The sequence below is a fragment of the Aythya ferina genome (assembly GCF_964211825.1).
Source record: "Aythya ferina genome assembly, chromosome: 2".
In the NCBI taxonomy this organism is placed as follows: Eukaryota; Metazoa; Chordata; class Aves; order Anseriformes; family Anatidae; genus Aythya; species Aythya ferina.
The window spans coordinates 160182668-160205842 of NC_140297.1; the positions used below are offsets into that span (position 1 = coordinate 160182668).

General features: G+C 61.9%; 4 protein-coding genes across 6 annotated transcripts; 2 read left to right on the forward strand and 2 right to left on the reverse strand.

Moving 5' to 3' along the window:
• Positions 1-3994: 3994 nt before the first annotated feature.
• On the forward strand, positions 3995-5680 carry TIGD5 (tigger transposable element derived 5; the record flags this gene model as incomplete). Its single annotated transcript, XM_084510926.1, has 1 exon — positions 3995-5680. One exon carries the CDS (start codon positions 3995-3997, stop codon positions 5678-5680), a length of 1686 nt encoding a protein of 561 aa, XP_084367052.1.
• A 2321-nt stretch (positions 5681-8001) lies between these two features.
• Positions 8002-11671, reverse strand: PYCR3 (pyrroline-5-carboxylate reductase 3). The gene is made up of 6 exons (XM_084508521.1): positions 11583-11671; positions 10447-10511; positions 10045-10224; positions 9084-9296; positions 8878-8970; positions 8002-8386 (listed from the first exon to the last, which is right to left on the reverse strand). The coding sequence occupies exons 1-6, from the start codon at positions 11662-11664 to the stop codon at positions 8204-8206; spliced, it is 816 nt and encodes a 271-aa protein (XP_084364647.1). The 5' UTR covers positions 11665-11671; the 3' UTR covers positions 8002-8203.
• Positions 11672-11808: 137 nt separating this feature from the next.
• LOC311431203 (protein brambleberry-like) lies at positions 11809-16031 on the forward strand. 2 transcript variants are annotated; one of them, XM_084508523.1, is made up of 13 exons: positions 11809-11819; positions 12251-12490; positions 12738-12866; positions 13259-13444; positions 13535-13757; positions 13835-13951; positions 14044-14232; positions 14333-14539; positions 14674-14764; positions 15031-15092; positions 15209-15348; positions 15492-15577; positions 15698-16031. In XM_084508523.1, the coding sequence occupies exons 2-13, from the start codon at positions 12263-12265 to the stop codon at positions 15819-15821; spliced, it is 1782 nt and encodes a 593-aa protein (XP_084364649.1). In that variant the 5' UTR covers positions 11809-11819; positions 12251-12262; the 3' UTR covers positions 15822-16031. The 2 variants fall into 2 exon arrangements, with proteins under 2 accessions (XP_084364649.1, XP_084364648.1); XM_084508522.1 differs by lacking the exon at positions 11809-11819 and having other exon boundaries at positions 12056-12490.
• GFUS (GDP-L-fucose synthase) lies at positions 16018-19996 on the reverse strand. Of its 2 annotated transcripts, none has more exons than XM_084508524.1 (11): positions 19906-19996; positions 18750-18911; positions 18547-18661; positions 18244-18372; positions 17910-17983; positions 17574-17707; positions 17419-17483; positions 17240-17306; positions 17049-17128; positions 16681-16780; positions 16018-16577 (listed from the first exon to the last, which is right to left on the reverse strand). In XM_084508524.1, the coding sequence occupies exons 2-11, from the start codon at positions 18899-18901 to the stop codon at positions 16522-16524; spliced, it is 972 nt and encodes a 323-aa protein (XP_084364650.1). In that variant the 5' UTR covers positions 18902-18911; positions 19906-19996; the 3' UTR covers positions 16018-16521. The 2 variants fall into 2 exon arrangements, with proteins under 2 accessions (XP_084364650.1, XP_084364651.1); XM_084508525.1 differs by having other exon boundaries at positions 19910-19979.
• Positions 19997-23175: the final 3179 nt, after the last annotated feature.

Here is a 23175-nt window from a genome sequence, read left to right on the forward strand (position 1 = left end):
ATGCATCTTCAGCAGGCACCACCACAGCCACCCAATTACCTTTAATTTTAAGCAACAATTACAATGTATTTATGCAAAAAGGCTCCCGGTGATGACAGGGAGCAGGGAGAGCAGGTGACCAAGGGAAGCTCGGGTGCCCCTGGTTTAAGGTAAGCAAGGACAAAGAGCAAATCCTTAAATAAACGCTGAAAATTTAAGGATTGCAGGGTCAAGTCATGAATTTGCAGTTATTTCGAGCCAGCAATTTATGTATGAGATGGAAATTGGATGTTAGTGCCTATTTTTTCAGCCTAATTTTTCAGAAAAATCCTCAAAACGACGTGTGTGAGCTCGCAGAATCCTTCCAGAATTAATAAAAGGAGCCACGGCCACGGGGCTGCACCTCTGCAGCCCGACAAGACGCGGATCCTCCGGTCACCGAGCACCCCAAACCGGTCGGTTCTGCACGGGAGAGCAAACCCCAAGCCCAAACGACCACAGATTCCCCATCAGATTTTAGCTCGGAGGAACTCAAAGGCTTGTGGTTTCCTGAGATTATGGCCGGGGAAGGGTTTTGCAGAGGGAAACACCGCCCAGAGGAGGCATCAGCACGCCCAAGACGCTCGTGGTCCCGTGGTGGCCAAAGCTGAGGCTCATTCGGGGCCAAAAACCCCATTTCCAACGAGTTTACAACCAAGAAAGGAGAAAAAAAAACACATTTTTTTCATCTGACAACACCTGAAGGGACAAATTTATCTCTTCCGAGGATTTGGAACAAATTTTAACCAGGTAAGCTCGGACTCCTACCACCCTGAGCTTTATTTTTAAAAGCTTCAAAAGCTGAGCAAGGTCCCTCGAGCCCAGAAACACTCAAGAACCAAGAAAACCCAGAGTTTTTTCCTCCTCCAGTGATTTTACGATGGGAAAAACAAATTAATATTTCTCAACGCCAAATATCAAACGCCCCCCGGGAGCGAAGCACCTCGGGTGAACGTCCCCCAGCATCTCCTGAAGAGCTGACCAAAAGCCCGACGGGTTTTTCACTCTCTGCTCACCACTTCCCGGGTGTTTCGAGCCAGAACCAACCTTCCAGCGCTGCAGGACAATGCCTGGAGTTTAAAAATAGGCCCTGAAAAGGTCCCTGCTGCCCGTCTGTCAACCCTTTTTATTGTTGTTCCGTGTAAGCTTTGGGTTTAAGCTATTCGGCGGCGTTATCCCCTGAAATCCAGCTACTTTTTGGGTAAAACCACGGCGCACAACGCATCATCCCGCGGCTGCAGGCAAAAAAAAATAAAGTTTGGTCAGCTCTGAGCATCGATTTAGCAGCAGCTGGTCCTTCTTTTCTGTCCAGGAACACGTTTGTGCTCTTCCTGACGGCGCGGCTGTAAAGAAAACGCATCTTTTTGGCTGTAAAAGTGCACGTTACAGCTTGCCAGGGTCCTAAATCGCAGCAGAGAGGTGTTGGGAGTGCTTTCTGGTGATTCAGAGCGAGTTAAAGAGAACCGAGACTGGGAAACTGGGAAAAAAGAGGCTGCTTTTGCACCGGAGGGGCTGGAGGCCTCTCACAGAGGTTTCACACCCTCCTCCACACGGGTATCAGGTCAGCACAGGGAGCAGAAGGGAAAGGAAACGTTAAGGCTTGCGTGGTGCAGGTTTTTTTTTGCTGGTTTCACTCCTTGAATCAGCTCTGCCCTCGTCAGATCACCTCTGCTGGAAGAGGAAGCTCCCCGCTAACGTTTAGGCAGGGAAACGACGACGACGACACCAACCTCAGCCGCCTAAAACCTTGACTCTTTGCTCCCCCAGCGATTTTCAGTGCTAATTAAAACACAAACCCAGGGCTTGGGAAAGCAGCAGCAGGGGAAGAGAGGAGGGGAGCAGTCACCTTCACACGGCGTGGCACAGTCAACAGCAAGAGGAACAGGGAAAAAAAAAAGGCGTACCTGCAAAGTCAGGGAGGGAAAAGGCACACCTAGAAGAGGAGAGGACAGGGTTACAGCCCCACGGCCCAGCAACGGCGTTTTCCTCTCTGTCCTGAGCACAAAAGGGCTGGGAACATCAGATTGGAACCAGTTGTGAAGCATCAGCAGCCTGGATAGCAAGAAATAACCCTGCGGTGATCGAAAGCACAACCCCGTGCCGGTTTTGGTGAACACCAGGAGGGGAAAAAAGGATGGAAAAAGGAATGGCAGCAGCCTCAACGACTCCAGCTACCGCTGCAAATCCTCGGAAATCCCAAGAGGGCACGGGGAGCCCCCTGGGCTCTGCCTGCTCCCCCAGCAGAGGGCTGAAGCTGGGTTTCCTGGGTGGAAAAAAAGAATAATAAAGGAAAAACAGGAGCAGAAGGAGGAGAGAGCAAGGCGAGACGAGCAGGGAAAACGTGAAGGGATTCGAGCAGAGCCCTGACACAGCAGAGCCCAGGCTGGGTCCCAGCCTGCTGCAGGGGGGTGGAGCGGTGCCAGGCACCAGTAACGGGGTGGCAGCAGCCAGTAAAGCTTACTGGGAGCCTTCAGAGAGTTTAATCCACGCCGATCTCTGTCCCTTAATAGAGTAAAGATGATTTGGGGGGGGTGGGTGGATGGTGCAGGGCTCCAGGGTTGGAGCTGCCAGGTTGAATTTCCCCCCCCTTGAACCCCCCAAAATATCCTTGCCAAGGGTCTGGGGGGCTCTCAAAACCTCCTCCTTCAGGTCTGGGGTTAAATAGGGGTTTGGGAGCCCTAAAAGCCCCTTCAGTGAGCCTGGGAAAAAAAAATGGGGTGTTTTTTTTTGGGGGGGGGGGCTGTGAGGGGATAATTATGCTTGGAGGAGCTCGCAGGGTTGATATAAGATGGGAAGGGTGCTCGGAGATTTGGGGAGGGGCAGCACACACCCCTCTGAGGGAAAAAAAAATAAAATTTGAGGGGTAAAAACACCCCAAAAACTGCTCCATGGGGGGAGGGGGCACACGGGACACCCTCTTTGTGGAGATAGAAGGAGGGAGGAGACCCCACAGGGGATGGAAAAAAGAAATAACCCCGTTCCCTGCGGCAACATGAGGGGAACGGACCCCAAACCCCTCAGGGGACCCCAAATCCCTCAGGGGACCCCCAAAAACCGCTGCCCGTGAGGGAAAGGCCCCCCCAGAACCCCCCCAACCCCCTCACCGCGGCCTGGAAACGTGACGAGGCCCAACGGGCAGCGCCCCCCTTGGGCTACGAGATGCTGAAGAGGCTCCAAAAGGGGTTTAAAAGGGGAAAAAAGGGGAAAAAGGGGTCGTGGGGGCGGCACTCACCGGCGGCGCTGAGGCGCGGGCGGCTCCGCTCCGCTCGGCGTCCGCCGGGCAAAAGGGGGCAGCGCGCGGCGCGCGGGGGGTTGTGGGGGCGGCGCGAACCACGCGCGGCGGCGGCGGGGGGGGGACGAGGCGAGGGGAGAGGAGGATAAACGGGATAAGAGGGGCAAATCGGGCAAAAAAGGGTATAGTAAAGATTATTTTATGAAGTTATGCTAGGAAAGGGGGGATAAAAGGTGAAGGGGGGTGGGGAGGCGGAGAGAAAAAGCGAGGCGCCCCCCCCGCGGTGCGAATGGTACCGCCTCAGAGGCACGGGAGGGATTGAGGGAAGAGTCCAACTGCGCGGCGGGGCGGGGGGGGGAGAGAGGAGAGATGGAGGGGGGGGAGGGAGGAAAGATGGAGGGGGGGGAGGGAGGAAAGATGGAGGGGGGGAGGGCGCATGCGCAGTAGGCGCCGGGGCTGGGAGCGGAGACAAAGGCGCCCCCCCCCCCCGGGAGCCCCTCCCCCCCCCGCTTATAACGCGCCCCCATGGCGGCGGGGGCGGCTGCGAGCCCGGGGGGGGGGCAGAGGCGGGGAGGGGGTTTTAAGGGCTTTAAAGGCGTTAAAAGGGAAACGAGGGGGGCTCGGGGGGGCGAGAAGGGGCCGAAGAAGGAGGCTGGGGGGGCGGCGATGGCGGGGGGGCGGCGGGGGGGTGGCAAAAAGAGGGAGGAAGAGGAGGGGGTGGGGGGTAGGGGGGTGTCGGTGAAGATGGCGCTGAGGCGGGCGTACTCCATCAAGGACAAGCTGCAAGCCATCGAGAGGGTGAAGAAGGGCGAGAGGCAGGCGTCGGTGTGCCGGGCTTTCGGGGTGCCGGGGGGGACGTTGCGGGGTTGGTTGAAGGACGAGGGGAAGCTGAGGTGGTTCCTGGAGCAGCTGGGGGGGGAGGTGGGCACCCAGCGCAAGAAGATGAGGTTGGCCAACGAAGAAGAGATCGACCGAGCCGTCTACGCTTGGTTCCTCGCCCTACGGCGTCACGGCGTCCCCCTCTCCGGACCTCTCATCCAAGCTCAAGCCGAAGCCTTCGCCCGGCAGATTTACGGCCCCGAGTGTACCTTCAAGGCCAGCCACGGTTGGTTTTGGCGCTGGCAGAAGCGCCACGGCATCTCCAGCCAACGCATCTACGGCGAGCACGAGCAGGCGCCCGCCGTTCACCCCAAACCACCACCACCACCATTATCACCAGTTCCCGATACTGGGGGTTACGGGGACGAGCAGATCTACAACGCCAACGTCACCGGGCTCTACTGGAAGCTTCTGCCCCATCAACGACCGGCTCCTCGCCACCGCGTCACCGTCCTGCTGGCCGCCAACTTGACCGGCGCCCACAAGTTGAAACCTTTGGTGGTTGGAGGCCTCCGCCAGCCTCCCAGCCTCCGCCACCACAACCAGGACAAATTCCCCGCTTGTTATCGCTACGGTCCCGAAGCCAGGTTGGGACCGGCTCTTCTCCGGGCTTGGTTTTTCGAGGACTTCGTGCCGGGCGTCAAGCGGTACCTGCGGCGGAGCTGCTTGCAGCAGAAGGCGGTGTTGTTGCTCAGCTCGCCGACGCCGCTCAACGGGGGCGGCCACGAGGAGCTCCCCCAGCTGCAGACACCCGACGGCTCCATCCGGGCCCTATTCCTCTCCAAAGGTCCGGCCGGAGGGGGCGGCTCGGCCGGAGGGGGTGGCCGAATCCCGGCCCCGTTGGAGCAAGGGGTGGTGGCCGCCTTCAAGCAGCTCTACAAGCGGGAGCTGCTGCGTTTGGCCGTCTCGTGCGCCGCCACCGGGGGTGGCGGCGGTGGCCCCGTGGACTTCGTGAGGTCCTTTCTCCTCAAGGACATGCTCTACTTGGCCGGCCTCTCCTGGGACCTCATCCCCCCCGGCGCCATCGAGAAGTGCTGGCTGCTGGGGCTGCGCGCCGCCTTCGAGCCCCAGCCCGGCGAGGAAGAGCGTGGAGATGGGGCGGAGGGGGAGGAAGGCGGCGGCGGCGGGGACGCCAAAGTCTTCAGCGACCTGACCCACTTGGCCGCCTTGGCCTACAAGTGCTTGGCTCCCGAGGAGGTGGCCGACTGGCTGCACTTGGACGACGCGGCCCCGGGTGTTGGGGACGACGATGGGGACGAGGACGGCGAGGAGGAAGGCTCCGGAGGCTGTAGGGTGGAGGAGGAGGAGGAGGAGGAGGAAGAAGTTGCCGGAGATGGGGCTGGTGGAGGGGACATCGGGGCTGGTGGGCTTGGGGAAGAGGGTCCCCCTTTGGTCCCCACGGCCCGGGAAGCCATCAGAGGGCTGGAGACGGCGCTGCGCTGGCTGGAGGGCCAGGACCCGCGGCAAGTGGGGCCGCTGAAGCTGGTGCAGCTCCGTTCCCTCATCAGCACGGCCCAGCGGCTGCACCGCGCCGGCAACCCCGATCCTTAGGGCAAGGATCCCGTCGCCTACCGCCCGCCTCGCCTCCCCGGGGACACCTGCGGGGTTGGGGACATCCCGTTTGTCCCGGCAGGGCTGGCAGCAGAGGTGCCAGCTCCTCTCCGAGGAGGCTCAGATGCCCGTGGGTTACCGTGGCTGAAAGGGGGAAGAGTCACGTTTTAGGGCTAATGGTTTTGGTTTTTTTTTTTGGTGTGACACGCTCCATACGTCGCAGATCCATGGGGACGGGGTGGGCGGCGTCCGTGCTGCTCCCGCGGGGAGATGGGGTGACGGAGAGACCCGCGAGGAGCCGGGACCGTGGGGCCAAGCTCTGATTCCCCAAATCTCAGAGCAGGATCGGGACGTGATTGGGATGCTTCTCACCCCACAGCAGCGTGGAAGACGGATGCGGAGTCGTAGCAAAGATCTTCGAGGAAAGGGAGGGGGTTTTGGGAGGGCACAGATCCTGCGGGGAGGCGATGCGGGTGCAGGATCTGGCCGGGGAGCATCGCCTCGGCGTCCTCACATCGTCAAGCAGACGGCGGGGTGCTGCCCTAAAGGGGATGGCAATGCCCTTCCCGCTGCCAAAAACGATTTCCTGCGAAACCGGGGGGATTTGGGGCTGCTTTAAGACAACTTTTGTCATGCACTGGATTGGGACAGGGACACGGGGACAGCTGCAGATCCCCTGGTGAGGGTCGCTAGCGGCACAGCAGCACTGGGACCACAGGTGCCATCACCCCAGCGCCCTCCTAAAACCAAGTTTTGGGGTCCAGGCTCCCGTTTTGCCCTGTGTCTCGTGTGAGATATGATCAGGAAGAGCTCCCGGAGCTGTCATGAAATACCGGAGGCATCGGATGTGAATTAAGCCGCTCGTTTCTCGACCTGATTTTGATAAAATTTTAGCCTACTTAGCCGAATTGTTGGAAAAAAAGGGGAAAAAAAAAAATAAAAATCAAGCTGACGGGGCCCCGTGTCAGCAGGCGGGATGGGTGTTTTTACTTGTCGGGTCTTTGTCTCATGATTTCAGAGTTTATGGAGATTAAATGGATTTTTATGCCCGCTCGGAGGTTGTCTTTTTGTAAATGGTCCCTCGGAGCTGCCGCTCTGCTGTGCTCCCGAGCACGGGCAGCTCGGTGCCCAAAACGCTGCATCTGTCCCCAAAACGCTCCAAGCTGGGGTCAGCCTTTCCTTCCGAGCCCTATTTCCAAATACAATCCCATAAACTGAGTCCAGGAATTAATAAAGTGGCCTTTAAAGCCCGTTTTCTTCTCCAGGTGGATGCTCAGCTCCAAAGACCTCGACATCAAGCGGGGATTTTGCGTTACTGCGTTATTCCCATCCCAAAACTGCTGCAGAACCACGGTCAATATTCAAACTACTGGAGAAATAAAATTATTTTCCCCCTTCAAACCCAACCAGCCTCCCAATTTTGGCCGCTGCCAGGCTCCAAGCCGGCGCGTTGCGTAGAGCCTGACCACTTTTGCGCTTTTCCCTTCCAGCCTTGCACCCTAAAATATCCTAAAACTTGAGCTGTGGCTGCCTTCGAGCACCCGACTGGGAGGAAACTGGTGGAGGACGGGCTGGATTTCACTCCCCTGGCAAAACCAGTAAGGCAGTGGCAATAATTTACCCCAAAATAGAGCAGAGGACCGGGCATTGGTGCCCACGGGTAACCAAGAACCGGGTGCTGCAGCTTAGGATCAGCTCCAGCCCTATAAAGCTGCTATAGGGGAGGGTCAGGATGGGTGGTAGGGAAAGGATCTGCACCCAGAGGGTGGTTGGGCACTGGGGACATGGTCATGACCCCAAGACTGTTGGAGTTCAAGAAGCGTTTGGACAACGCCCTCAGACACAGGGTCTGATTTTTGGGTGCTCCTTGGTGCAGCCAGTTGGACTTGAAGAGCCCTCGTGGGTCGTAACTTGAAATATTTGGTGATTTTATGATTCATCCTCGCCCTGCTCCCCAAAAACCACGTCCCCATCCCTGTTTCAGTGCCAGCAGCCATCCTGGCACGCATCCAACGTGGTGCCACCACCGGGCAGCCCTTCTGTGCCACGCGGGTGCCGAAACGCCGCCACAGGCTGCCCAGTGGTGGAGTCTCCTCCTTGGAGATCTCCAAAAATCGCTTGGACGTGGTGTGCTGGGCACCTGGGATGTCCCTGCTCGAGCAGGGAGCTGGACCTGATGGCTTCAGAGGTGCCTCCCACCCTCGTCCCCTCCAATTCTGCCATCTCCCTCTCCCCGCTGCCCCAGCGTGCCACGAACCCCACTGCTGTCACCTCCTCATGAAAAAAAAGGACCAAAAAGACCAGAAAAAGCCGAGCCCGCCTCCGTGCCGCCCGCATTTATTGGGTCCCAGCCCTGCAGCCGCGTGCGCGCCTCCCGTCTCCACCCAGCTTCTCCCCAAGGCTTCGAGTGCTCCCCGTAGGGCTTTGGTCCGGGGTCGCCCCGGCTGGAGGACGAGAAGCAGCAGCACCTCTGGTCCCTGGCACCAGGGATGGGGACGGAGGTGGCCGTCCCCAAGCCGCCCTTTAATCCTCGCCCACGTCGCAGGCTCGCTGGGTGGCAGCCTCCACGGCGTTCATGACGGTGGCGCGCAGGGCGCCCTTCTCCAGCTGGTGCAAGCCGTGGATGGTGGTGCCACCGGGCGTGCAGACGTCCCCGCGCAGCTTGGCCGGGTGCTCCCCGCTCTCCAGCAGCATTTTCGCCGCCCCCTGAGGGTGCACGGAGCAAAAAAAGGGGTCGTTCCCACCTCCTCCCAACCTCCGTTTCGCTCGGGGGGGACCGCGGCGTCCTCCCGTCTCCCCCGGTTTTTCGGGGAGAGGAGGTGCTGAAGCCCCCTCGCCACGGCTTTGCTCCCAAGAGGGGAAACTGAGGCAGGACGAAGGCAGCTCCGATCCTCCGATCTGCCACCCCGTTGGCGATGCCGCCTTTATCCCGGGCTGAAACTCAGCCCTGACTTTTCCCTCACGGCCTCGTGGCGCTGATGGGGCGCCCGATACTGCGTGGGGACCGCTCGCGTCCCTCTCAGCCCCGTTCCCAGCCCCGTTCCCACTTTTATTCCTCGCTGCCCCCCCCGTTTTGGCTCCGGGAGGAGCCGATGACCTTAAAAACTCACACCCAGCCTGGAAGGCGCCGCAAAAACAGGGGGAACGGGGGGTGAAGAAGGACGCGGGGAGCCCCCCGAGCGCCGACCCCGACTCACCAGCAGCGTCTGGGCCGCGATCCTGCTGGCCAAGCCCCCCGGCATCCCCATTTTCACGGCCCCCTCGGCCAAGGCTTCGGCAAAGAGGTAGACCTGGGGAAGGCGAAGCAGCAAAGGGGAGAAAAAAAGAAGAAAAAGGGACCCCGAAGCTACGAGGAGCGGGGTCTCCGGCGCCGCTGTGCGCTTTTGGGGTGCGCGGCGCTTACGTAGGCGACCCCGCTGCCGCTGAGGCCGGTGTGGGTGTTGATGTAGGATTCGGGCACCTCCTCGCAGAGCCCGCAGGAGGTGAGGAGGTTTTGGAGGAGGGCGGCGTCCTCGTCGCTGGCCCCGTTGCCCCGGGCGAAGACCATGGCCCCCGCTTGCACCACGCACGGGAGGTTGGGCATGAGCCGCAGCACCTTGGTGCCGGCGGGGAGGAGCTGGGGGCGAGATGGGTTCGGAGAGGGGGGTGAGGGGGGTTTTTTTTTGGGGGTTTGGAGATGCTGGGTGTCAGCCGTGGGGGGTGGCGGGGGAGGGAGGTGGAGGGGGTGGCGGCTCGGGGGGGATGGAGGGGGAAAAAGGGAAAAAGGGAGGAGGGGGAAAAGGGGAAAAAGGGAGGAGGGAGGGAAAGGGAAAGAGGGAGGAGGGGGAAAAAAGGGAAAAAAGGGAAAAAAGGAAAAAAGGGAGGAGGGGGAAAAGGGGAAAAGGGAGGAAAAGGGGAAAAAAGGGAAATGAAGGAGAGAAAAGGGAAAAGGGAGGATGGGGGAAAAGGGAAAAAGGGAGGAGGGGAAAAGGGGGAAAAGGGAGGAGGGGGAAAAGGGAAAAAGGGAGGAGAAGGGAAAAGGGAAAAAATGGAGGAGGGGGAAAAAGGGAAAAAGGGAGGAGAGGGGAAAAGGGGAAAAAGGGAAAAAGGGAAAAAGGGAAAAAGGGAAAAAGGGAAAAAGGGAAAAAGGGAAAAAGGGAAAAAGGGAAAAAGGGAAAAAGGGAGGAGGAGGCAGGAGGAGGGAGAAGAAGGAGGAGAAAAGAAAGAAAAAAGACTAGAGGAAAAAGGGAGGAGGAAAAAAGGAGGAGGAAAACAGATGGAGGAGGAAAACAGAGAAAATAAAAAAAAAGGAGGGGAAAAAAGAAGAGGGGGAAAAAGGAAAGAGGAGGAGGAGGAGGAGGAAGGGGCTGTCGGGGTGCCCTCACCCGCTGCAGCTTCTGGAGGGTGACGCCGGCCGCCAGGGAGACGATGAGGTGGTGGGGCCCCACGGCCGGCCGGATCTCCTGCAGGACCCCCGGCAGGACGTGGGGTTTGGTGGCCAGGAAGACCAGGGTGCTCTCCTGCAGCACCTCCAGGTTGCAGTGCGTGGTCCTACAGCCCAAATCCTACAAGGCCGAGCGTCACAGCAGCCCCACAACCCCGCAGCGTCCCCCCCGTCCTCCCATCCCCACTTGGGGACCCCCCACCCGCCTCCTAATTTCACCCCGATCCCTGCAAGGATGAGACAAAGCTTTGCAAAAGGGGGAAAGGGCGCCCTAAAACCGTGACCCCGATGTGCCCCGTGGCACCACCGAGGGGTTCATGGCCGGCCCCGTGGCCCCACTCACCCGCCAGGCGTCCAGGTTCCTGTCCGAGGGCGCGCTGGCCAGGATGCTGCTGGCTGGCACCTTCCCTTGGGGGGGACACGGGGATTTGGGGTGGCCCCACAGCAGTGGGGACAGCCCAGCAGGGTGGGGACGCGCTGCTCTGTCCCCAACCCCAATAGCCGGGGGGGGGGGATATGGGATGATGGGGGCCTGATCCTGGCTTCGGGGCACACAGGGGGCTGTCCCCACGTCCCCGTGTCACGCTTATAGGGGCCAGGACCACCCCCGTATCCCCTCAGCGCGCTATGGGGCAGGGATATCTCAAGGAGGACAGACCTGACCCCGTGTCCCAAGGTCCCAATGTGCCCACATCCCTAGGTCCTCGTGTCCCCACATCCCCATATCCCTAGGTTCCCACATCCCTAAGTCCCAATGTCCCCACATCCCCAATGTCCCCACCCCCCTACGTCCCCATGTCCCCATACCCCCACATCCCAATGTCCCCATGTCCCAATGTCCCCACAATCCCACATCCCAGGCTCCCCATGTCCCAACGTCCCCACATCCCCAAATCCCAATGTCCCCAGGACCCCACATCCCAAGGTCCCCATGTCCCAGGGTCCCTATGTTCCAAGGTCCCCATGTCCCAATGTCCCCCACATCCCCATGTCCCTAAATCCCAATGTCCCCACATCCCAGGGTCCCCACGTCCTCATGTCCCAAGGTCCCTGGGTCCCAATGTCCCCACTCCCTAATGTCCCCAGGTCCCCGCATCCCAATGTCGCCATGTCCCAATGTACCCACGTCCCTAGTCCCCAGGTCCCCACATCCCAATGTCCCCACGCCCCTACGTCCCCATGTCCCCATACCCCCACATCCTAATGTCCCCATGTCCCTAGGTCCCCACGTCCCCACATCCCAATGTCCCCAGGTCCCCATGTCCCTAAATCCCAAGGTCCCCACATCCCAGGGTCCCCACGTCCCAATGTCCCCATGTCCCTGCGCCCCCAATCCCTGCGCCCCCACATCCCTGCGCCCCCACATCCCCACGCTCCCCACGCCCCAAAATCGCCCTCCCCCCCCACACACATTTCCGGGCCACCCCGGGGGAGGTGACAACGTTGTCCCCAAGCCCCCCCATGTCCCCAGCCCCCTACCTGCCCTCAGCAGCCCCCTGGCCATGCCCCCCGCCATGCGCCCTGCGCCCACGAAGCCCACCCGCAGCTCCGCCGCCTCCATCCCTGACCCCCCCCCACTCCGTGGACACCCCCCCCGGACCCCTCCCTCGCCTTCCCATTGGTCAATCTTCCCCCTCCCCCCCCTCTGATTGGTGGATGGGGCCGTAAGAGGCGGGACTTGGAGGTGGGGGGGGCTTGGGGTGTGCGCAGCTGCGGGTGCGCCACGTGGAGGGGGGCGCAAAATTGGGGACCCCCCTCCCCGGGGGGTGGTGGGGAGGGGCTGACCCCAACCCTATGGGTGGGGGAGTCCCTAACCCTGCCCTATAAGCTTATGGGGTGCTGGGGAGGGGGCCCCCTTCTTGGGGAGGGGGCCCCCTTCTTGGGGAGGGGGCCCCCTTCTTGGGGAGGGGGCCCCCTTCTTGGGGAGGGGGCCCCCTTCTTGGGGAGGGGGCCCCCTTCTTGGGGAGGGGGCCCTCGTGTCCCCATGCCCTGCTGCTGTAGGGGCAGGGACCCCTGGGGGAGGCGTCATCGGGGAGGGGGTCCCCTCGTTGGGGAGGGGGCCCCAGTTGCCCTCCCTCCCCAGGATTTGGGGAGGGGGCTGCCCTAGCTTTTTGGGTGCCCCCCCCCCTTTATTTTTTATGCTGCAGGACCCCCCCACCATGCTGCCCCCTTGTTGCTGCTGGGCTCTGCTCCTCCTCTGCGCCCCCGCTTTTGGGGGGGGGCTGCTGGGCTGGCTGGGTTTCGGGACCCCCCCAGGACCACCGAGCCCTCCCCCAGGGCCACCGAGCCCCCCCCACGTCCCCTTCGAGATGACAACGGGCGATGAGCGCTTCCAAGCTGAGGGGGCGCAGTGGGAGCTGTCCCCCCTGGACGCCTGCCACCGCCAGGTGTGGCCACAGGGGTCCCTTTGGGTGGGAAATGGGGGGGCACAGGGGGTCCCCCCACCTTGGGGTGCCACCCTAGGGTGCTTTAGGGAAAGGTGCCGGCCCCTTCGTGGCACTTTTAGGGTGAAGGCGAAACGCTGGGGTTATCTTTGGCTTTGCTTCTCGATCGCCACCCTAAAAACCACCCCGGGGCGATCCGGGAGCACCCGTGGGTGCCAGGTCCCGGTGACACCGGTGTCCCCGCCGCCAGGTCGTGGCGCGGCTCCGCTCGTCCTGCGCTGACCTGAGCGAGGAGGAGGTGGCCAAGCTGGGGGTGGCCCTGTTCAACTGCCAGGCCAGCGCCGAGGGCCGCCGCACCTACCCCTGCACCCCGGAGATGGTAAGGGGGTGGCGAGCCCCAATTCCCCCCCTTTAAAATCCTATAGCGACGCCCAACCCCGCAGCAAGCAGCCTGAGCTGCTCCTGGCCTGCTCTGCCTGCCTTCTCGCCCTCATTTTGGGGTAAAAAAAAGTCTATCCCATTCCCCGTGATGCCATATTTGTGCTCCTCACCTCTCCATCCTTGCGCACTGCTGAAATTTCCCCTCCTAAAAAAAAAAAAAATTGTGCTTGGGGTGGCTCCTGGAGCCCACGCTGCTCCTCGTAGCATCCCCTCTCCCTCAACCGAGTGCTTTTGGAGAGGGATTTGGCTCTGGGGGGCTCCTTTTGGGGATAAAAAGTGGGTTCTGTGGTGGTGGGGGTGACGCCAGCGCCCTCGCGGTGCTGTCCCCAGCCGCTGGCGAGCTGCACGGCCCCCATGGACCCCGACACCTGGAGCGCCTACCAAATTGTCTCCAACCGTGCCCGCGCCGTCTGCTACGCCGCCCGGCAGCTGGAATTTCGGCGCCGTGCCGAGCACGCCGTGGCCGCCTTGGCCACCGCCGCCTCCGACCAGCTCGCCGCCGCGCGGGCCCTCAAGGTGCGCGGCGGGGGACGGCGGGGTCGGATACGGGGTGGGTGGCCGCGGGGTCGCTGCCTCACCCCTCCGTGTCCTCCTCCCCGTGGGCAGGAGAGGCACGAGGAGCTGCGGGAGAGGATGGCCGAGGGGCTGCGGCGGGCGCTGAGCGGGCAGAAGGCGCTGGAGGAGCAGCAGGAGCGGCTCGCGGGCGAGCAGGGCAGGATGGAGGCTGCCATCCGCCGCGGGTTGCGGCAGCGGGCGCTGGAGGAGCGGCTCCTCGACGGCGGGCGACGCCGGCTGGCCCGGCTCGTGGAGGGCATGGCACGCAGCGTGGGTAAGAGTTGGTGGCCGCCGGGTGGGGTGACACGTCCCCGTTGCAACCCGGGGACCGAGGTGGCTTTTCTCGCCCAGGGGACATCGGCAGGAGCTTGGCTACGCGGGACCGGGGGCTGCGGGACGGGCAGCGAGCCATCCTGGCTGACCTCCGCCGCCTGCAGGAAAGAGCTCGGGACATCTCCATTCAGCTAGGTGGGAGCAGGGCGACCCCAAATCCCGGATTTTTATCCTTTTGGGGTGCCCCCGTCATCCGTTTGATGGCTCACCCCATCCTCGGTGCGCAGAGAGCGACCTGGCCTCGCTGCTGGCCCAGCGGAGCCGCGCGGCGCGGTCCTTCGAGGAGGTGGCGGGGACGCTGCAACGCCTCAACCGGAGCTTGGGGCTGGTGCTGGCGGCCGCCGAGGGCGTGAGGAGGGTGCAGAAGGGAGTGGAGAGCCACCTGGAGAGCTTCCACGCCGCCCTCGCTTGGGCCGGTGAGCGGGGCGAGGGGTGGAGAGGTGCTGGGTGCCTTCATCTGGGTGCTGGGTGCCTTCTTCTGGGTGCTGACGCTGGGATCTGCTCCTAATCCCTCAGGGTTGAGCCCCGGGGCCGTCCCCACCTGCGTCCTGCACGGTTCCTATTTCCTGCTGCTGGCCCTGCTGCTGGCCTTCCTCCAGGTGCCCGCGCCGCCCCGCGCCCTCCTCCTCCTCCTCGTCCTCTCCAGCGCCCTCAGCGAGCTCCGTGGCGCCGAGCCCATCGGTTTCCCGGCCCTCGCCGCTCTCCTGGCCCTGGCTGTGGCAGGTGGGATGGGTTTTGGGGTCGGATTTGGGGACGTGGGCCGAGGACGCAGCGGGGTTGAGCCGCCCTAGGGTGCTGCAACCCGTGTGGGGATGGGCTGGGGTGCTCGGCCCTTTCCCACCCTCATTTCCCTGCAGGGCACTGGGTGCTGGCGGCTGCCCTCCGCGTTGCTCGGCTGATTTTCCACCAGGCTGAGCCTCGCCGTCACCTCACCTCCACCCCAGAAAGGTACGGGGCAGGGGGAGACGGGCACAGCACCCTTGGGTGCTGCTCGCAGCCAGCTGAAGGAGCGGAGGTCCTGGTGGGGAGGGTGGGCTGCGGGTACCCAAGGGCACAGGACGCGTCTTGGTGGGCTTCCCGTGACCTCGGGCGCCTCGTCCCGGAGGCTTTTGGGGGTGGGTGGGTGGAGAAGGGTCCCCCCCATGGTGAGTGGGGCCGAGGAACGAGGCGGGGAGGTGACGGAGCTCGAGGTTTTCCCCCCTTTTCCTTCCCAGGGACTGCAAAATGGGGTTGTTGCAGGAGGAGCTGGCCAGGATGGAGATGAGCTGCCTGCAAGGTGAGGGCTGGGGGGGGCCTCTAAGAGCCCCGCGGGGTACTTGTGCCACCCTGTGGTGACCCCATAACCCCGGGACACCACTGGGAGCCCATCACCACCCCCAATGCGTCTTGCAGAGCCCTCGTGCCTGGAGCAGCCCCCGGTGATGGCCGGGGACCCCCACGCAGCAGGGAGGACGTCGCTGGTCCCCGGCAAAAAGGGGCTGAGCTTGGTCCCTTCGCCCGGGCACCCCATCCCCAGGAGGAGCCCATTTGGGGTAAGCCCGAGCCGGGGGTAGCTGTGGGATATGGGAAATATGGAAATATTGCGGGATATGTGGGATAAAGGGACATCTGCAGCACGAACGGGTCACCAGGGATCATCTCTGTGCCCCGCCAAACCTCTTCTTCCCTCGGCCAGGTGATGTTGGAGCCAGGTTTTGGAGCTGGGCAGCGCTGGGAACCCAAACCCTATAACCCGAGCCAGTCCCTGGCCAGCAGCAACGCGTGAGTACTGCCTGCAGGGGACATCCCGGACTCCGGGGACGCTTTGGGGGACTGGTGTCACCACCCTGATGGCTGGGAGCCTTTTGGGGCCGTGGCGCTGATGGTTTTCTCCCCCCCCAGGTCCTCGCTGTCCCCACGGACCCCGTGCTGGGGGCTCACCAGGGCCGGGCAGCGGTGTCGGAAGAGAGCGGTCCCCGGGCAGGATTTCTGCCACGTCCACATGGATGGGTCCCCACGCCTCTGACCCCCCAAAGTGGGGCTTTTTAACCCAGTTTTGGCTCAGTTTTGGCAGGTGGAGAACGCAGGGCTGTGCTCAGCACCCTATTGGTGCCCCTTGGTGTGGCTACGGGACTGCTGGGCTCCCCCTCGAGCCCCGTGGGGCGGATACTCCTCGTCCCACCCGTTTTATGCTATTTGCACATATTTTAATAAATGCCAGGTTTATTTATAGCGATTTATTTTCCCTCTTCTGGTTCCTTTCCACCCTAAGAGTCGCTGGGAGCTATGGGGCTGTCCCCACCCCGTTGTGCTTACCCCATGCACCACCCCACTCCTGTGCTGCAGGAACAGCCCCGATCAGCTTCTCTTTATTACAGCCTAATTACACGTAATTAGCAGCAGCCAATTACCAGCAGCTTCCAGCCTCTGCCCTGGGGGAGGAACACGGCCAGTGGTGGCTGCTACTGCCCCATTTAGGGTCCACCAGCACTTTTGGGGTCCCCAATCCTCCCCCTACTTGAGCACGAGGTCTTTTCCTTCGCCTTTTCTACCTAAGATGCTACTTTTGATTATTTTTTTCCACTCTTCCCCGCTCACCCTCAAGCCTAACCAGCACCCCGGTCCCCCTCTGGCTTTGGAAATGTCACCGTCACCCCCCGAACCCTGTCCCCTGCCCCAACAGGGGACAACCCTGAGTCGAAGAGGATGCGCAGAGCGCCGCTCCCTCACTTCCTCGCGCTGGCGTAGTTGGCGCTGAACCAGGCGCAGGTCTCCTGCACGGCTGGGGAAGGAGAGGAGAGGATTTTTGGGGATGGGGGCGCGACGGGGTGGCCGTACCCTTTGCCCTCGGCACCCCCTTCTTTTTTTTTTTTTTTTTTTCTCACCTTGTTTAAAGGGGGTGAACTGGAAGCCGGGGAGGTAGCGCCGGAGCTTGGCGTTGCTGGCTGTCTTCTTGAACTGCCCGTCCGCCTTGGTGGTGTCAAACTGGCACGGGGGAGGGAGGTTAAGGGGGAAAAAAAAAAAAAGGGGGGGGAAAATTTGGAGGCTAGCGGGGTGAGGTTGCGCTCTGTGCCCCCTTACATCCTGGATGGGGATGCTCCGGGCACGGTTTTGCCCTGGTGTCTGCGTTGGGGGGGCTCTACAGGGACTGTGGGGTCGCTGGTGGGATGTGGGGGCTCTGCTGCGACCCCACAGTCCCTGGTGGGATTTGGGGCGCCCCCCTTTGCTCCAAAAGCCTTGCCCTAAAGGATACGATCAGCTCTCCTTTGAAATCCATGGCCTCCACGATGGCATCCGCCGCCTCCTTGATGGAGACCTCATCTTCTTCGCCCACTGGGGAGAACGGGGATGAGCTGAGGCTTTTTTTTATTATTATTTATTTTTATTTATTTTTTTTTTTCCCCCCTTCCTTCTCCCTCTTGGAAGGGGGCCGCTGCTTCTCACCTGACAAGATGATGGGCTCCACCTCCTCGTATTCCCGCAGCACCCAAAGGAAGAGCCGGGCCAGATCCTGATGAGAGGAGTCGAGTTGTTGGGTTTTTAGGGGGGTGGCTGCTCCCCCCCCAGCCCCAGGACGACCCAGGAGGGCTCAGCCTGGGTTGAAATCCAAGCTCTACACCTACCAGAGAGTAGATGAACTGCCTCCGGGGCTTCCCTGTGCCCCAAACGGTCAAAGCAGAGCCCGATTCTGCAGGAGAACAGAGAGAGCATCTCCAGACCACGGCTACCCCTCCCAAAAATTAAAACCCCAACCCCCAAAATGCCCCAAACTGCTCACGTTTGGCCAGGTACACCTTGTGGATGAGCCCCGGCAGCACGTGGCCGTCCTCGATGTTGAAGTTGTCGTGGGGCCCGAAGATGTTGGTGGGGATGACGGCGGTGAAGCGGCAGCCGTGCTGCTCGAAATAGCCCCTGGGGGGGGAGAGCATGGGGTGAGTGCCATCCCATAAAGCAATTCTTGGGGTTTTCCCCGTGTGTTCCCTGGCAGCTCTGGCTGCTGAGCTCAGGTGTCTCCCCAACCCCATTAGGCAGCCCTGGAGGTTTCCCCTGCCCTGATATTTATAGGATGCTCACAGCCCTTTGGCACTGGGATGGGTTTCATGTGGCCCCGCACCTATTCTGGACGTCGATCATCCTCTTGGCGTAGGAGTAGCCGAAGTTGGAGCTGTGGGGTGGCCCGTTGTGGATCTGGGGACAGGAGAACAGAGAAACCCGGTGGGAATTCAGCAGCCACCTCCTGCCACGTGCTATGGGAGCCGTGTGGGGTCAGAAACTCAGCGCAATTTTGGATGTGGGGAGCTGGGGTGGTTTTTGGCCCCGCTGCACACCTCGGAGAAGCCAAAAATGCTCCACGGAGAGGTTTTGCCCACGGATGGGCTGGATAAAAAGGGTGGGGATCGGCAAAGCCGTGCCAGGACCTGGCTGCATCCCCATGTGGAGACCCTCACCATGGTCTCGTCGATGGGGTACGTCGTCTTGTCCGGGAAGATGCAGGTGGAGAGGCAGGAGACCACCTTCTGCACCCCGCACTCGTAGGCCGAGTGCAGGACGTTGTCGTTGATGTGGACGTTTCTCCTCTGGGGACAGAGAGAGAGAAATTCGTCAGCGGCATCCTCAGCGGGTGGAGCTGGAAGGGGGAACCCCAAAACCCTGCGCTCTGCACCAGGGTGCAGGCTACAGAAACCAGAGCAGATGTTTCGGCTCCAGGACGGAGCAAACTGGGTCTCGGGACCCCAACGCTGCGTGCTCACCCAGAAATCCAGGTTGCAGCGGATGTTTTTGAAGAGGCCCCCGACCATGGCCGCCAGGTGGACGACGTGGGTGGGTTTGTGCTTCTCGAAGAGGGCTTTGGTCTCCGCGGCGCTCCTGGCGGGACGAAATCGCGGGGTTCGGCGGGGCGTGGGACAAAAAGGAGCACGGTAAGGGGTGTGGGGGGGGGGTCACCCAGACTCACGTTAGGTCGGCGTCCTTGGAGGACACGAAGAGCCACTCCTCGTCCGGCCGCCCCTCTCCATCTGCCACCACCTTCTGGATGGCTCTGCCCACCAAGCCGGTGCCACCCGTCACCAGGATGCGCTTGGACTTCGGCCCCGCCGCCTCCGTCATGGCCACAGCCCTGTGCCACGAGGGGAGAAGGAGAGAAAAAGGGGGGAAGCTAAGGCAGAGCCACCTTAGGGGGTCCCATTTGGGACCACCGAGGCGACCCCGACCCTGGCACCAGCACCGGTGCAGCCGGGCGAGCCGGTGGGCTTTTTTCTTCTGCCTTCGAGCTGCTGCAGCCAGCAGGGACAGAAAGGAAAATGAAAGCGGTGTGCCTGGCGGTGCCGCTCCCGGGGGCGGCAGAAATTCGTCAGCTGCAGTCGCTAATTAATGGGAACGGGGTGGCGGCCCGCGGGCTCGTGTGCAGGTGGCTGTGGGACACGGCCACACGGTGCCACGCGGCACCGGGATGGCACGGCCTCCCGGAAACAGCTGCGGGTCCACCCCCCCTTGCACCCTAAAACATGGGGATGCGACCCCCCCACCGCACCCCAAATCCCAGGGCTGCATACCCACACCTCCCTGTGCGCCCCAAATCCCAGAGCTGCGCCCCTCTGCACCCCAAATCCCCCCCAACACCCACCCTGCACCCCCCAATCCTACTGTTGCTCCTCCCCACGGCCCCTCCAGCACCCCAAATCCCATACAGCCTGCCCCCCAGGAACTCCCCCATTCTTTGTAGGGGGCTCAGGCCCCACACCCCCCTTAGGGTCTTTCCCCTCCCTGCTCCCCCCCAACCCCAGGGGTGCCCCCACTCCTCTGGCACCACCACAGACAGGGGTCTCCCCCCCTCGACCCCCTAGAGGGGGGGTGCCCTCTGCTCCCACCACCCCTCAAAACTTGACGGGGGGGGGTCCCCCACCTGTGCCCCCTCCCTATTTCAGACGATCCCACCCCACCCCGTGTTGGGAGCGATCCCCATCCCCACCCCACCCCCGGCACGGAGAGGGGGCTCCATTCCCCAAGCCCACCCTGGGCGCGGGGGGGGGGAAGGGAAGGCGGAGAGCTCCCCAACCCCGGGTACCCCCACCTCGGGGGATTTCCCCCCCCCCTGTTATAGGGCTCCCCACCTGCCTCGGCACGGCTCGGCTCAGCCCAGCCGCGCTTCCTTGGCCGTCACCGGGCGCCGCCGCTCGGCTCCTCGGGAAATGGAGTCCAAGCAGCGGGGGCGGGCACCGAGGCGGGGTGGGGGGGCGTGGGGGGAGGAGGTGGCATCGGTGTCCCTCGGCTGCGCAAGAGGGGACAGGTTGGGGACCGACATCGCGGCTCCTTGCTCGCCGGAGAGCCTTGCGCACGGACGCGCAAATGCGCACTTTACGCGCGGGCACGCTCCCGCGGAGCGGCACTCGCACAGGCGTGAGCGCGCACAGGCGCGTGGCAGCTCACGCGCGTGCACACGCGTGTGCACGCCCGCATACACACGCGTGTGCGCGCCCGCACGCGTGTGCGCGCTCCCCAGGGGCACTGCCCAGGGGAACCCCCAAGCCAACGCAGGGTGCCCTGACCCCCCCCCCCTCCCAAAGGCACCTGAAGGTTTTGGGGTAACTCAAGCTGAAGGTTTTAGGGGAACCTCAGCCCCCCCTGCAGGTCTCGCCTCCAGGACCCCGGTGGTTTCCTAGGAAAGAGCCCCAAATCTGCTCCTCTGCTTGCCCTGAAGCTTTCACCGCTGAGATTTCACCCGGGGGGTGGCCCAGCTTGGAGCTGGCACCCCAGCTGGGGGTGCTGGGCAAAGCCCCCCTAGCCAGAAGGTTGGGATCTGGTGGGAACAACATTATGGGGGGCACAAGCAGCACCCCACATCCTCCTTCTGGGCTTTCCATCAGGCAGCAGTGCAGGGGAAAGGGGTGCGCAGCCTCCATCCCCTCCTCCCCAAAGCAAGGGCTCGCCCAGCTCTTAAAAAAGGATTTTAACGAGCACCTTTAATGCACTGAAGCGGAGATTAAAACCCAGCAGGGCTTTCTGGTGGCTGGGGGAAGGTTTTAAAGCCCCTCCAAGCTGGCTCGTCCTTTGGGATTTCTGCTAAGCGAAGGCAGGGCCCTGCATTGCTCTTGATTAAGACATTGAAGAATGGGACTAAGGGACACCCAGCCAGGATTTCCCACTTCTCTTCCAAAGACGTGGTCCCCTTATGGAGGAGTAGTAAAATATCTCAGCTTTTTACGCCTTTTCTCCCTCTTTCTTTCTCCTGGGTGAGCCCTGGAAGAGGAACAGGCCTTTTTCCTTTGGGGAAGTCTGAGGAAAAGCAATTTCTTTGGGGACCCCCTTCCTGGAGCTCTTTTTTTTTTTTTTTCTTTTTCCCCCAGCACACCAAAGGATGTCACCTTGTCCTGTTTGTGCTGTGTTGTATGGAAGTATCCGGCCCTCCTCTCCCAGCTGGGTGAGTCCCAGCATGACCCCACAGTCACAGGGTCCTGCCTGCCCAAAAAGGGTCACAGAAAAGGGGCACGGCAATGGGATAAACCTGGGGGTCTGGTGGCTCCACAGACAGGTATTTCTGGGGAAAGAGGCCCCACCGCTTGTCCCTGAGCCCTCACAGAGTGGGACATTTGGGGATTAGCCCCTCGCCTTGCTCAGAGCAGCCCCCAGCCCTCCCAGGGCTTTCCCAACTCCAGCATCCCCCTCCTGGGAGCCACTCCAGCCCCGCTGCTCTTTCCCCCGTGAAACACGCCGGCTGATTTTACACCTGGAGCCCGTGAAGAGGCATAGAGGGTTGAAGCTGCCTCGCCATGCGAGGCAATGCCTCGTTTGCCCTGCAAACCTCTTTCATCCTCCAGCAGACGCCAAGAAGAAACCTCATCCCGGTGTTTTCTGCGCGGCCCCTCCACCTGCCCCAGCCCAAGGCAGGGGGATGAATCGCAGCCGCCCCACATCCAGCTGCATCCACGCTTCCAGCTCGCCGCAGCCGGTGGCTTGCGGTAAAATTAGCCGAGCCAGGGAAATGCAAAAAAGGCCAGGGAAGGCTCTCCAGGTGCCTGTGGGTGGAGAACGGCTTCCTGCCGTACCCCGAGGCCTTCGGAGAGTAATCACGGGTAACTCCTGTTCCTGCCAAGGCATTGCCACGTGCAGCTGGAGCTGCAGTCCGGCGCCTGGACCGCTGAGCCGCCCGCCGCCCCGCCGCCTTCCTGGGCGACCGCGGCGCTGGATTTGAGCATGGCAGCGCTGGAAGCAATGTTAGGGCAAGGAAGGAAGGGGAAGATCACAGGGAGAGGTGTAAACGTGCACTGACCGCACGGGATGGGGCAGGCTCTCTTGCTTCTGAAACCTGGGCTTTTGGTACAATCCAGCAAGATCTGTCGAGTATGGAAGCGTGGAGCAGACCGTGTAGCTCAAGCAGAGAGGTCTCCAGGGTGGCACAACCCGGAGACCTCGCAGCAGCCAGGGGAAAGCTTGGGCGGCTTCGTCAGATCCAGCAGCAGCTGGAGAGCCCACTGCCTTCGCCTGCTGCCTCATTTCTGCAACGAGGCTTCCTCGTGGGTGACCTATTTCTCTCCAACTGGTCTGGTTTCGGCTCCAGCCCTTCTCTGCCCTCCCTGTTCCACCCAGGGAAGTGGGGAAGACGGAGCCGAGCCACCCAGATGCTGCCCACCCCGGGGTGGGAGCCAGCTCGAAGCGATGATTCAAGGAACAACGGCCACAGCTTGCCCCAGACCCAACCCCCCACCCTCCGTCCTTGCTCTTGCTAATGATGGGAGGTTTCTCTGCATATGAAATACGAACCAATCGCAATTCAAATGAAGCATTTCTGGCCTTGGGTATAAATAAAAGGTATAAATCCGGCTCCTCGCAGGCTCCTGGCTTGTGGGGAGCGGCTGCTGTGCGCTAATGCCCTCGCCACCGAGTCCTGCCAAGTCCAGTCCTCCCGAGGGAGAGGAGGGAAAGACCCCGCGTGGCTGCAGGCTGTGACCACTCTGCGACGAGGTTTGGGGCGGCTGAGAGTCACAACGCGAGTCAGACACTGGGAGAGGTGCCACCCGCTCCACCTGTAGCTCAGGAGGGTGAAGGTGGACCTGCTCCGGCAGGTTTCTCCTGCTGCGTGCCTGGCTTGGGGTCTCCTAAGGATGAGGTACAGCAAATACCCAGGCTGGGCAGGGAAAAGCCAAGGCGACCTCGCCTCTGGCTCCCCTGGGGGTTGCTGGCACGAGGGTGGATGGGAGGGAAGCGTGCGCCGGTCCATCCGTGCTGCCAGGAGGTGGGGGATCTGGGTGGAGGACAACGTGGCTGTGAGCCTCCTCCCAAGCGCTCCCTGAACCCGTCTGAGCTGACTGTGCCCGAAACGAGCAGCTCTGGAGCAAGTTTGGGCTCAGACGGCCTCTGAAGCATGAGGCAGACATCCCGCTGGG

What these genes read in the sequence shown, in the direction of transcription:
- LOC311431203 (XM_084508522.1), top strand. Translation starts at nt 12,242, where the DNA reads ATGCTGCAGGACCCCCCCACCATGCTGCCCCCTTGTTGCTGCTGGGCT. An exon ending in GGGCATGGCACGCAGCGTGG is followed by an intron (nt 13,758 to 13,834) that starts GTAAGAGTTGGT and finishes TTTCTCGCCCAG; the next exon opens with GGGACATCGGCAGGAGCTTG. An exon ending in CTCACCTCCACCCCAGAAAG is followed by an intron (nt 14,765 to 15,030) that starts GTACGGGGCAGG and finishes TTTCCTTCCCAG; the next exon opens with GGACTGCAAAATGGGGTTGT.
- GFUS (XM_084508524.1), bottom strand. Translation starts at nt 18,901, where the DNA reads ATGACGGAGGCGGCGGGGCCGAAGTCCAAGCGCATCCTGGTGACGGGT. An exon ending in TCCAAGGACGCCGACCTAAC is followed by an intron (nt 18,662 to 18,749) that starts GTGAGTCTGGGT and finishes TCGTCCCGCCAG; the next exon opens with GAGCGCCGCGGAGACCAAAG. An exon ending in GGCAGTTCATCTACTCTCTG is followed by an intron (nt 17,307 to 17,418) that starts GTAGGTGTAGAG and finishes TCCTCTCATCAG; the next exon opens with GATCTGGCCCGGCTCTTCCT.
- PYCR3 (XM_084508521.1), bottom strand. Translation starts at nt 11,664, where the DNA reads ATGGAGGCGGCGGAGCTGCGGGTGGGCTTCGTGGGCGCAGGGCGCATG. An exon ending in GGAACCTGGACGCCTGGCGG is followed by an intron (nt 10,225 to 10,446) that starts GTGAGTGGGGCC and finishes TCGGCCTTGTAG; the next exon opens with GATTTGGGCTGTAGGACCAC. An exon ending in GCGGCAGCGGGGTCGCCTAC is followed by an intron (nt 8,971 to 9,083) that starts GTAAGCGCCGCG and finishes CGCCTTCCCCAG; the next exon opens with GTCTACCTCTTTGCCGAAGC.